The 13,510-nt window shown below is 36.9% G+C and overlaps 1 protein-coding gene across 4 annotated transcripts in view; it reads left to right on the plus strand.

The window, feature by feature from the left end:
• Positions 1-13,510, plus strand: part of SLC38A1 (solute carrier family 38 member 1) — a 64,743-nt gene that overhangs the window by 11,166 nt on the left and 40,067 nt on the right. For 3 of the 4 annotated variants that reach the window (XM_019748395.2, XM_019748396.2, XM_019748397.2), the window contains 3 exons: positions 4,943-5,160; positions 12,892-12,967; positions 13,278-13,393. In XM_019748395.2, coding sequence (XP_019603954.1) covers positions 5,039-5,160; positions 12,892-12,967; positions 13,278-13,393 — 314 coding nt within the window. In that variant the 5' untranslated portion in view covers positions 4,943-5,038. Of the gene's footprint in view, positions 1-2,046; positions 2,162-4,942; positions 5,161-12,891; positions 12,968-13,277; positions 13,394-13,510 lie in introns of all 4 variants that reach the window. The other variant, XM_074325802.1, reaches the window with a different exon arrangement.

The raw sequence follows: 13,510 nt of genomic DNA on the forward strand, positions 1-13,510 counted from the left end.
GGTTTGATAGTGATATGGCGGTAGTTTGCAAAAAAAGAGTTCTTACCTTTTACACATATGTGATGAAATATTTACAAATGATTGAATGTCTGGGATGTGTTTTAAGATAATTCTGTGTGATGGTGGGGGTAAAACTTCAACAAGACTGGCTCGAATTAATAATTGTTGAAGTTGGTACATGGGGACTCATTATTCTAGTCTGTCCACTTTTATATATTTTTAAAGGTTTCCATAATACAAAAATTTAAAAGGGAGGAAAAAATAAAATTAAGAATATTAGTCAGGGTTTAGTGTAACAGCAATCTTTCCATGTATGTGAAGCAAAAGCAATTTATACAGGGAATTAAGTGCCTATAAATTGTTAGAAGAGATGACACATCAGGCTCTAGGTTGGGCCTTTAGGGATAATTACCAGAATACCACCATTCAACTGGCCTGCTAAGAAAACTACTACCTGTGCCTCCATCAGGAAGCCGGGAAACCAGGAAGCTCGTTTCACATTGTCTCAACTACATGTTCCAGAAACACATCACTTGAGCCAAATCTGATTATCAGGAATCCATAGCCACAATTGTTGGCTCCAGTGCTATCTACTGCACCTGCTAGAATAGTTCCCGTAAAATGGATGCTTTGCACCTACCACCTTGCTCTCTGATTGGTGGAATATAAATCATATATAGAACCCTAGCTGCAAAGGAATGTGGGAAATGTAGTTTTCAACTTTCCATCCTGTATAGAACTGTACTAGAAAGAAGTGGGAACAAATATCGAGCAGGCCAATCTACCGCAAAGTATTAATATATTAGCAATTGAAATTGTATTTTTGCTTATTTATCCCCAAACATAATTTTGTCCAGTGTTTAAGTTACAGCATATTCTTTGGTTTGGTTTTCCCTCTATGATCTTTTTTTTTAAAAATCAGCTTGTATCAAAACCATCAAACCTCGTATTACTCAAGAACACATACAGTATCTTGCTCCCTTTACTCTAGCTAGGCTTATCTGAATGGTCGTGTAAGTCTGTTCTGTACACATTTGGCCTCCTTGTCTGCCTGTGCCATTCCCAATACAAGTAATGCCTTCCCTATCCCCCAATCTAAATCCTACCTAGTTTTAGACATAGTTCAAGTCCTAACTCTTTGTAAAACTTTACTTGATTTCTCAAGGCCTCATTTACTTTCCTTCCTTTCCTCCCTCCCTTCCTTTCTGTATGTACATATGTATGTACATCTGCTCTGAAATCTTTCTGGACTTATTCTTTATTCTACCATATAGTTTGTTTCTATTATACAAATGTTTTATGGTATACTGTCGCTTTCTATGGACATAGTCTTGTTTGCTTAAATAAGCTCTATGCAATGTAAGGCCATACACGTTTATCTGCATAGCCTCTCTTTTGACACTTAACACCATGAAGAGTAGAGAATAAGTTTATGGATTTTACATTGATACGATTACTAAAGTGTACCAATAAGCAAACAACGATAATAATGCTTGCTTAAGAGTACCTCACAATTGAGGTAAAGGGTCAGAAATGTTCTGTGCTGAGTAAATTGTAATTTGTAACCTAATATAAACACTGAGAGATAGTAATTATGGTTGGATTAACATCAAGATCTTCACATGATGACCCCATTCGGCTTTTTAATTAATTGTACAGTCTGATAATTGCTTCAATCTTTCAGTGAAACTATAATTCGTTGTTTCTTGAACTCCACCTCTGTGCTGTTGACCATGTTCTCCTTCACTGAGAAGTCTCAGCTCAGGCCCCATCTCTGCCTGTCAATCTCCTGTACACCAAGCCATGTGACTGTCTAGTGGTAATGGGTCAGATGTCAATTTATGACACAGTCAAGCAGCTGAGCAATCATTAGAAGTAATGTGTAGACCTGTGTTTACTGACATAACCCAGGATAGGAGACCTTATCTTGTTAAGTGAAAAGAATCAGCTTGTATCAAAACCATGTTTTAAAAACTCTATGGTTTGATTTACAGTTTTATAAATGTATGCAGATTTTTATTTGTACTTATTCTTTTCATTTAACAGATATTTATTGAGCACCTACTGTGTACCACATGCTATATATATGTGCATAGAAAAATCCTGGAACGTCATACTCCAATATATATACAGAGATTGTCTCTGCCTGCTGAGATAACCGGTGACTTTTTTCTTTTTACTTGCTTCCTCCTTCATTTGCAAACTTGTATTTTCTAATTTTTCTACAAAACCGTATATTGTTTATCAATAAGGAACTGATAAGTTTTTAAAAAACACTTCTTGAAAATGTTTACAGTGTAATGCTATATGAAAAAAAGTAGGTTAAAATCTCAATGTTAAATAAAAGAGAGAGAGAGAAGAGAGGAACTAGAGAAGGAGGAAGAAAGGAAAAGAAAAAAGAAAGGAATATAAGAAGAAGGGAGGAAATACATCAAAATCTAACAGTGGCCCATTTTTGAGTAGTGGGATTTCTTTTACAGTCTCTGTTCTGAAGGATCTATAGTAAGCATGTATTAGTTTTAGAATTAAAAAAATTTTTTTCATTTTTCAAGAGCCAGTTCAAATGTGACTTTTCTATTAAGCTGCCTCAGATTCCTGAATTTGACCTTTTTCAAACTTTTTAAATCCCTTCATCACTTAGCACTGGAAATATATGATAAATTGAATGGATAGTATTTCCTAAGTGTGGCCTCAACCTTAGTGACAGGTGTCACTAACTTTGTTAATTTTCCCCATTTTCTGGTTTTCATTTTCAAGAACAAGTTAGATTTCAGGTAGGTTATTTCATAACAATAAAAATTTATTCTAAAAAAAAGGAGATTTAGGACACAACTAACACACAAAGAAAAGACCAGATGAGGACACAGCAAGAAGGCAGCTATCTGCAAATCAAGGAGGGAGGCCTCAGAAGGAGGCTCGGACCCGTTCTTGGACTTCTGTCTTACAGAACTATGAAAAAATAAATTGCTCTTTAAGCCAAAGGGAAAAAAAAATTTCATGTGATTAACTTAGCACTGGTATTTGCCTAATACTGATGTAATTTTAGTGACCAGGACTTCCTATATTATCTCTATTCTTTTCCCTTTTCGTCCATTTTTTAAATGACTAGTTTTATGTATATATGTTTGCATATATGTGTATATATACGCACGCACACATATATATATACATATATGTGTTATTTGTATACACACACACCCATGCACACACATATATATTGATATGAACGTTTAAATTCAAACAGCAGACTCCAGATCTACTATTAGTCAATTTTTTCTCTCCTCAAAAAACTTTTCTCTAGTACTCTTTTTCCTACCAATTTGTAGAGAGAAAAGACTCCTTAACCTAGAGTGGAAACACCATCCACTGAATCAACTTTCAGCCATATAGGAGAGAGCTAGAAATTACCCAGTCTAGTCCATTTGTACAGGTTTCATCAAAGGGGTCAAAAGGTGAGAGTGGGGTTCAACCTTTTTAACACACTTCCACTTTTACAAAGTAAAGACAGGTTGCAAATATTGCTGCTGTATGAAAGCACTAAACACATTTAGAAATGGCCCAGTCTCTAGTACTACAACCCTAGCTAGAAGAATCAGCCCGCAGCTGCCAGGTTGGCTGTAAACCAGGAGTTCATGGCACTCACCTCTCCCTGTCCTGGCTTCCTGCTTTCCAGGCAAGGCCCTCCCCTGCAGGAAGGCTGAAGCTCCTGGAACCTGAGGTATTAGAATGTATTGATGTGGTAGAAATTGGAAAGGATCCTGGAACCAGGGGAGTTTCATTCTAGATAGGAGACTGTGAGAATAAAAAGGAATAGTGTGTGGCCTATCTGTTGGGAAGAGAAGAAGAAGAAAATTCTGGAAAAAATATCATGCTAGGGTACTTTCTATGGATCCTGAAAACATCAGTTAGAAAATGTTTCTTGGGATACAATAGGATGCTTAGATGGGCACGTTGGTGTTTTGAGTCTTAACTAGGTTACAGTCATCTTACGGAATTCAGGATCAAACAAAATATCAAAATATCATCCAATTACCATTGAAGGTAAAAAAAAAAAAAAATCTCATTGACATTCTGCTTCATTCCATGATCTCCATCAACTCACTGAGATTCTCCCAGTGAAGGTCCTACACATATGAAGGCCCTGCTTTTGAAAATTCCCCCCTCTTGCCACCTGCTTTTTGATTTGTGATGCTGTGTGTCTGAAATTCTTTCCCCTCCTTATATACTATTGGTGACTCCCCAGAACTTTAAATTGCATTCATCCATGTAGGGGAAAGTGTGAATTCTGCAAATTTTTTGTTTCTCATGAGGAAATATTGTTTCAGGTGGATTAACCTAAATCCCCTGAGTATGAATTTTTAATTCCCTAATTCCCTGACATGGAGTGATTTCATTGAAGAGATTGATTTAATCTCTTGCAGTTGATGGATAAACTGTTTGTTAAATTTCAAAACACAGATTTTCCTTTGCTACTTGACCTCTATGTTGGGTAGTTGATCCCTCATGATGCCATTTATGGAGGATTTGCGTTTTTATTAAACTGGGATGGCTAAATCAGAGGTGCTTTTGTGCCTCTGCAGTTTTACCCAGCTATATATGTGCCCTGTGATCTGATGCATTAAAATAACCAAATTGCTTCCATTTTAAACACTGTTTTATAAAAGAATATCCATATTGCCTGCAGCTGACATGATATTCCTATAAATGTGAGCATAAAGATTATGAGATATGACTCATTTTATAGTTAAAAATTGGGGAGATTTATGAAAGGCATAAAATTTAGAGCCTTTATAACTTGATGTACAAAGATTGCTTTTAATGTTTCAAGTAGCAAAATGTAAAAGTTGCATTATCAGTTAATTAACTTTGTTTATTTATAATAGTTTATTTTTAATCAGTGGTGATATTCATATGGTTAACTGTTTTTCACTTTGTATTTTAGGGGTGTCAAGCTTATATTTTTGCTGCTGTCCACTTTTAAATACGCTCAGAACAGGAGAATTTGGACAAATTTTTTGACTATAAGTACTTTCTAACCATGATGCATTTCAAAAGTGGACTCGAATTAACTGAGTTGCAAAACATGACAGTGCCTGAAGACGATAACATTAGCAATGATTCCAATGATTTCACTGAAGTAGAAAATGGTCAAATAAATAGGTGAGTATTTTTCTACTAACACTTTGTAGCCAATAAAAGAAATGTCTCCAAAATGTTAATTTTCAGTTATTCTCTTGAATTATTCATTACTAAAGTTATGCTCCATTTGAAGATGTAATTTGAATTTCTTATGTGACATCTGTTGGGCACAGTCTGCATTAGCAAATGAAGCAAATAGGAAAGTAATTTATTCATCCTTCCAAATCTTTCAATTGAGTCTAATAAAAATGTATAAATATATTGGACCCCAACCAGGCCTAACTTTTCAAAAGCTGTGTGCTTATGAATCAGAGAGACTATTGGAATTTCACTGCATCCTATATCTGAATGCATACTCCAGTCATCTGACGTGGCCGACATTTTAATCAAGAAATGGTCCAAGTTGCATTTGCCAGTGTCCCTGTGTTAAAACTACAAATGCATCATGACAAGCATCATTTGTAACATGGATTTTAAATAATAATAATAACAATAGTTGAACCAAATGGCTCTTTGAGAAAATATAGTAGAGAAATAGTACATGAAACAGAAAATTAAAGATCCCATGAGAAAGAGGAGGTAGAGAGGCAGCTGTGACCTCAGCATGTCCTTCCAACTTTTGGGTTCTTAAGTTACAAGAGTATGGCCAAATGTCTTTATTAATTTTTAATGATTTGGGGAATTCTCTGACCTACTGATTTTATAGCCAGCTTGTGTGGCTCCCTTAGCAGGAAGCTCTCCAGCTTGGGAGTTAGTGGTACAGCTTGTTGGAAGCATAAAGCCTCCTGAAAGGCTAGGATAAGAGAATACAGGACTGCTTATCAGAACACGAGTGATGTTGCACTTTTTTTTTGCAGGGGGTGTCAAAAGGAAATTAGAGTGGAGAAAAATGGAAACATTATGTCACCTAACCAGGCATCTTCGTAGAAATCATTTCTGATAGTCCTCTCTCTCTACATTCTGAAATACTGTATATATAATTGAAAGTCCAGCATAGGGCTTAGTTGTCATCATTTACATATACGCAGAAGTTTCAGCCTTGCCTCTCCTTTTTCTCTTCCTTAAGTGTTCTTAGAGGTTAAGTCTCCAACCCACACACTTCTTCATTGTCATCCAAGTATAATTTACTGTGTTGTGATATTTCTCATTGTTGGACTCAAGTTCACTTCACCTTTTCTGAGTAATTCTGAGTAATTCATAAGTACCATTTCTTGACTGCCAGCTGTTTTAACGTATATTGCCATTTATCCTTATAACATCGTACAAAGTGTTCTTTTGCAAATAAAGAAATTTAAAAAATTTATTTTGCAAAGAAGGACACTGAGGCTCAGAAAAATAAAAAAACTTGTCCAAGGGCATATGCAGGGCTGTCTGAAATCCTTGTCTTTCTACTCAGTCCTGCTGCTTCTGATTATAATGCTCAGGCATTAGTGAAACACACAGTCTTTACTAGTTCTGTTAAACTCTACCAGGGTTAATTTATGCTCTGTACTCCTCGAGTGTTCTGTGATGACCTCCACTTAACCGTGCATGGGATTCCAACCATTTCCTAAGTAGGACACTTTGGTTTTATAACGAAGTTTCCTTCCCAAAGCAATGCAGACTGTGAGGACCTTAAAATGAGAATCACTTATAATATTCAGTTTGGAACCTGAACTTGATCTTAAAAAGTTTTACTTACTAAAAATACTAAGTGTTTAAGGTGGTTACCACTTGCAGTAGGTGGAAGCACCCATTCTCGCTCCTGATGGGCACGTAGGCACTTTGCCCAAGTGGGCTCACTTCCCCCTAGACTATGAGTAAGGTGAGGAACTGGTACAGTGGGATTGCTGTTGCGTGTTGACCACTTGTTTTGCAGAATTTGGTTCCACTATTGCAAACGCAGTGTGATGCATTTATTTCTTCATTTATTTTAGCTCCCCTCTTTTATTGACATAGTTCATGAATCTTGCTTCATTTATGGCTCTAGGACAATTAAAATTAAAAACAACATATCATGGCATGAGGCCAAAAAGGTAAATACAAATAAAAAAAAGACCCCCTACCATGATTCCTGCAAAAGCTACACCTAAGTACCTCTCATTCTTCTTGCAGCTTTTCCACATTTGTGGAGAAAGGTAGGCCCAATTATATGCATCTAAGAGAACCATCTTCCAAAAGAGTGAACTTCTGTGCAATGGTGCCTTTTTTTTAGGAAGCCAGAGAAAATGTTGAAAACAAATGTTGATCTCTGATTACCTGGCATCTAGCTGATAGCTTTGCCTGGAAACTTCTCACTAGGATACAATAAGAATCACTTTTTAAAGTTTAGATAAAAATAGGGTAGAACCATTTGGGCATTAGGATACCTGCCCTTATCCCAGTTCAATTGTTTTATTTCATGCCATAATTTTTGGGTTATGGTCATAGAAAACTATACCTAGAACAGCAAAACATTTAAAAATGTCCACTAGACCAGTATTGCTGACATTTTAATATGCATAAGAAACATCAGGAAACCTTGTTAAAATGCAGATTCTGATTCAGTAGCTTGGGGATGGGACCTGAGATTCTAATTTCTAGCAAACTCCCAGGTAATGCTCATACGGCTGATCCATGGACCACACTTTGAGTAGCAAGCTCTAGACTCTCCCTCTAGAGGTGAGTTTCTTGAGAGAAGGCATCATCTTAATCATCTTTATATCTATCATCTTGTACCTTGAAATGATATGATAATACTGCCTGGTACAGAATACACATTACAAAGTATGTGTTAAATGAGAAAGAAAAACAGAGGCAGACATAGAAAAAGAGAGAGAGCAGTTACCCTGTTTCCCCGAAAATAAGACCTAGCCAGACAATCAGCTCTAATGTGTCTTTTGGAGCAAAATTTAATATGAGACCCAGTATTTATTATATTGTATTGTATTATATTATATTACATTACATTACATTATGTTATATTAAAGACCCTGTCTTATATTATATTATGTTATATTAGACCGGGTCTTATAGTAAAGTAAGATTGGGTATTATATTATATTATATTATATTAAAGACCGGGTCTTATAGTAAAATAAGACCGGGCCTTGTATTAATTTTTGCTCCAAAAGATGCATTAGAGCTGATTGTCTGGGCTAGGTCTTATTTTCGGGGAAACACGGTAAGTGCATAGTTTGGATTTAGACTTGTATTGAATCCTGGCTCTATCAACAGTCTCGTGTAATCTTGTGCTTTAAGCCTCAGTTCCACTCCTGTAAGACAGGCATGGTAATAATACATTATCTCACGGGAGTGTTGGGGAATACTAACCCTAATACTATTCGTAGGTTAAGAACTCAGGCTCTGCTGTCAGCTAGCTTGGGTTCAAATCCTGGCTCAACAATTTAGTTGTTAGTAATGTTACTTTGTTCAGGTTACTTAATTTATCTAAAATGGAGCTAATAATAGTACCAACCACATGCGATTTTGTGAAAATAGGTGAGAAGATCCATGTAAAGTACTTGGTATAGTGTTTGGCAATAGTAAGCCTTTTAGTATGAGAAAAGTCTTTATCGATATAGATGTGTCCTCTTTCTTTGGCAAGCACTGCTTTCTTCTCTACCCCAAGGAGTAATAATATTGCTTTAAGTTTTGGGTGATTGCCAGTTATTGTTATCTTAAAGCTGTTGAAATATTTGTGTATTATCCTAGCCGTATCTAGGCAAATATTCACATATTTTAATATTTATTTACTGTTGTTCTTATCTCTATGTATAGTTTTTGTTGTTGTGACTCAGGAAGCATCTAACAAAATTTGAGAATCCCTCATTAAGATTTTTCTTAAAAGAATTTGGGGAAAACTCCTGTCACTACACCCTACATCAGCTTTTTTTTGGTCCCTGTATATCTTTCAGAGTTTGTGTACTAGATTTGTATTACTTGGGAGGACCCTTGAAAAGTCATGCCTTCTCTTCTAATATCTTCTATGTCAGAAAATTCTTTCCTTGCTTTAATTGGTCCCGTTACAATTAAAGTCTGTTTTCTCCTATTTTCAGTAGAGTTTTTCACCAAGTAACGTTATGCTTACCTCTCAGACTTTTTTTTTAAATGCCTGCTGTTTCTTTAATTCTTTCATATTTTCCAGTCTCTTTGTTACTTGCTTTTTTCCTTCTCTTTTCCTTTTATATAGCGTTAGAGTTTCAGGGAAAGAACTAGGAAAGGTCATTTAAGTTCAACCACTCATCTCTTTTGTGTTATGAATTCTCAAATGACACACTATAATCTAGTAAGAACACGATTGGTAGAGATTAAAATAGAAAGATTATTTTCCTATTGTACCACCCACCTTTGTTGCATTATTGTTGTTGATTTACTTTTGGTTTTAAATACCTGCTCTCTGTTGCTCGCCTCCTTCCCACCACCTAACTCTAACGCCTACATCCTTTTTAAGGCTTTGTCTATTGAAGGTCAGCATGACAGCCACTGTAAGTTTTTGTTTGGTTTTGTTCTCAGAACAATTGGCAACCTAATAGTTGATTCAATTCTGCTTTATGGGTACGGACTGACCCAGTGAAAACTCTTTTTTAATAACACTTTTATCATTCCGAGACTGCATGTCAAAAACACCTTCTCCCATTGCCCATTTTTAAGTCAATAAAGAGAAATTTTAACTCAATTTCTTTGCCAGAGGTCAGTGATTTTTCACACGCAGTTGCATTTTTTTAAATGGTAAGATAACAGAAACTTGTGATAAACTGCTTGACCTAGTTATTTTAAATGGAGTTTTCCATTACTAAAAAGATTGTATTTTGTCTTTTTAAAAAAAAGGTTACAGAAATACAAAGCAAAGACTTAAAGACTAAAGAGAAGAAAACACTGAAACACCATAAAGAGAATAAAGAGGATTTCTTTAAGTGCTTCATTCTTACTGAGCTCGAGTTCTCTGTAGCCTAAGCTACTCCCTAATTCCTAAATAGAAGATGCATAAACGGTTTATAGAGGGTTCCTCTGAGTGGCTAATGGATGGCAGGTACATTTAAGAAGGAGCTGAGGGACTGAGAGCACTCCATAACCACTGTGGATGCAAGATGAGTTCAGTAGCACCGTATGTGCCACAGAGAAAGCAGTAAGTAGGTCAAAGTCAGAAAACTCAGTTCAAACCAGAGTATCAGAAGACTCATGGAAGATGAATGAAGCCTTTGAACTGGCAAGACGGCATTGGCTGTGAGGAGGATGGAGGGCCTCCTGAATGGGGAGTAGATTCCCACCGCTGCCTTATTTTTCTGTCTCTCCTCTCAGAAGCCTATGATCTTTGTCTCTGTCCTCACCCCCTCTTGGGAAGATCATTTTGAGGAGCAGGGAGAGCTGAGATTGGGACATTGAGACAAAATCAAATTCACCAGTACCTGCAATTGCAGGGTGAGGAATTTGTATTTGAAACTTTTTTCAGTGGGGAGCCAGTGAAGATTTTTGGGAAAACCTATTAAGTCTCGCAGCAGAGACAAGACGAGAAGAGGCAGAATCAGGGAGGCACTTGACACACAATGTGTGTTTTTAATGGTTACGAATTCTAACCGCTCTGTACGTCAGTTTCCTCCTTCTCATCCCACAGAAGTTCTGCAGAAAAGAGCTGGAAATCATACAGGGGCCTTATTCTCCATCCCCTGTATCGCATCATGTGTGACCCTGCTGAATGCTGCTTGTGTCACGGTGTCCGCATTCCTTTCTCCTCTGCCCACTACTCCTCCGCCACAAATTCTGGGGGGTGTGGCCAGGCCAGGAATTTAGATCAGCCTTTGGAGGTTTGTTAGTGTTTTATTCAGTTAGTTTGAAAATGTTGGAGCTTTTTCCTTAATTGAAAAATAGTGGAAATCTTCTTTGGAAAAGAAGTGCCTCCACAAGAAAGGCAGATCTTCAGGGTAAAGATTTGGTAGACTTGAGTTGGCTGTTAAAATTAGCCTGATGAAATACAGTCTTTTGTTTAATGGCAGATTTATTTTAGAAATCAATTTCATTTTGGAAACTCCAGCACCCACGTTTCCCTAGGCTGCCTGTGTGAAAGGGAAGGCTGCTTTCCCGTCCCTCTCCAGCCAGACCTGTAAACCTCAATTCTGTGGAAAGATTTAAAATGTTAAGGGCAAAAGAAAGGCCAAATGCTACACAACTGCCAGATTGGTCTCCAAAGACACTGCTTTCATTGTGTCCTCTCTTGCTAAGAATCTGCAGTACTATTTCTCAGACCTCTGCCTTCAAGTTTCCTTTGGCTAATCCCACCCACTAATGGTTTTTCCTTCTCTGGATTCCTTATCTCAGCTCAGTTTTGCACAGCCTGACATTCCTATTTCGGTATTAGCTGGTGTGGTCTCTCCTCAGCTGGAGTGTCAGCTTCTGCATTTCAGGAGACCAAAGTCTTCTTCACCTTCCTTTTGATCTCTCACGCTACCTGGCCAGGTTCTAGGCAAAGGCAGATGGTAAAGGGAATGAACCGCAGGTGATGCTCTCAGGCGAAATCTATAGTATGTATACTGCCTGTCTTTGGTCTATCCTGGCAAAATGCAAACTTGGAGAAGTAATGCCAGGGGAAAGCCAGACCCGTTGGATTAAAGATTAAAAAGGATAAATAAATGATGTATATTTTTTCATTAAAAATGTTTTATTGTGAAATATAGCATCAAAGTGTATGAAAATGTAATGTAGTTTAAAAATATATGCTTCTTTAAAATAGTTCAGGTCACGTGACTTTACATTTATTAGTGAAAAAGTTACTGTGATTAGCTATTACTAAGACCAGATAATTAAATTTCCAGAAGAGCTATAAAGTATATGTAACATGTTTCACTAATACATGCAACAACTTGCCCATGAATGGACTTTTCTTTGACAATAGTACTTATTTTTTTAATGGTGAGTTTTTTACAAAATTAGAAGTTTAGGCCATGAAGTTCTGATATTAATTCTGAGTATGGTTCTTAGAGCATTCTGAATTGCTATTTCTATACATTTGCATATAGTTTACTCCACTCAGCCTGTCTGAATCTTTCTCATCCCAACTCAAGTCCCACTCCCCCTGTGAAGAGGAATGATTAACGTCTATTGCTCTTATTCTATGCCTGGAGTTGTACTGATGTCCTACTCCTGCTCTCTTATTTAATTCTCCCTATAAGTCCATGAGATAATGTAATAGTGTTACTCCCACTTCACAGATGAGGAAACTGAGGTAGCATGCCCTCACAGCTAGTGAGGATTTGAACTCAAGTTCTAAATGCCATGCTTTCTTAAAGCCCTAGCTCTGCCCTTAAACATGGACTAATGCCCTGACTTCCCTCACTGTAATTTCCTGGTCTCAACTCTTGTGGCCTACTGTGTGCACCTCTTATTACATACCACATGTCTCCCTCATCACCTTGTCCAGTGACTTGCATACAGCAGGTGCTGAAGGAATATTTGGTGGGATAAGCATTGTTTCCTTTTTTGCCCAGAAGAGGGAATTCTTATTTAATAACTTTGTGCTCCAGGAATGTGAGCTCAGAAGGGATCCTGCATCTGGTATTCTTTTAAATGCCAGCTTTATAGTATTCCTGACATTATCTAACTTTCAGTTGGAGAAAAATCTATATAAACATGAACTTACGTTGCATATAGTGTTTTAATTTATTAGTATTAACATCATTTGATATTAGAGTGATAACTTTTCATGTGTGATATGTTTTGGTAAGTAATAAACCACTTAGGTATAATGTTAAGCTTCATATCATTACCATGAAGTTAAATGTGTTATATATGTCTTTACAGCAAGTTTATTTCTGATCGTGAAAGTAGAAGAAGTCTCACAAACAGCCATTTGGAAAAAAAGAAATGTGATGAATACGTAAGTGTCATTATAATAAGTATGCTTATTTTTTTAATCAATCACATAAATTGGGACAGATGTTTTTAATTCATATAGTATAGTACCAAAGGCATAGCTATCTGTACTCACCAGGATATTCCCCAGATCCTATGTATTTTCTCCAGAAATCCATTAAAGGAAACTAGACCACTGAGGAAGGAATTCTTGAATTGAATTTGTGTTGGTTCCTAATAGTGCTTCAATAGTGCTTCCTTTGAAGCACTACTGAAGCGTGAGGGACTTCTTTGGGACTGTTTGGCTTAGTGTGAATATTTGTCTCTCTGTTCAGATCCCAGGCACAACCTCCCTAGGCATGTCTGTCTTTAACCTAAGCAACGCCATCATGGGCAGTGGGATCTTGGGACTTGCCTTCGCCCTGGCGAACACCGGAATCCTGCTGTTTCTGTGAGTGTTAACAATTGCAGTCCTTTCCATTTTTAAACTGGAGTTTCTCTATGTTTCTGTGCATGCACAGAAGAAATTGGAAATATTTCTAGTTTTTATTTCTTCTGTTTTTACTAA

Source organism: Rhinolophus sinicus, linkage group LG02, assembly GCF_036562045.2.
Source record: "Rhinolophus sinicus isolate RSC01 linkage group LG02, ASM3656204v1, whole genome shotgun sequence".
In the NCBI taxonomy this organism is placed as follows: domain Eukaryota; kingdom Metazoa; phylum Chordata; class Mammalia; order Chiroptera; family Rhinolophidae; genus Rhinolophus; species Rhinolophus sinicus.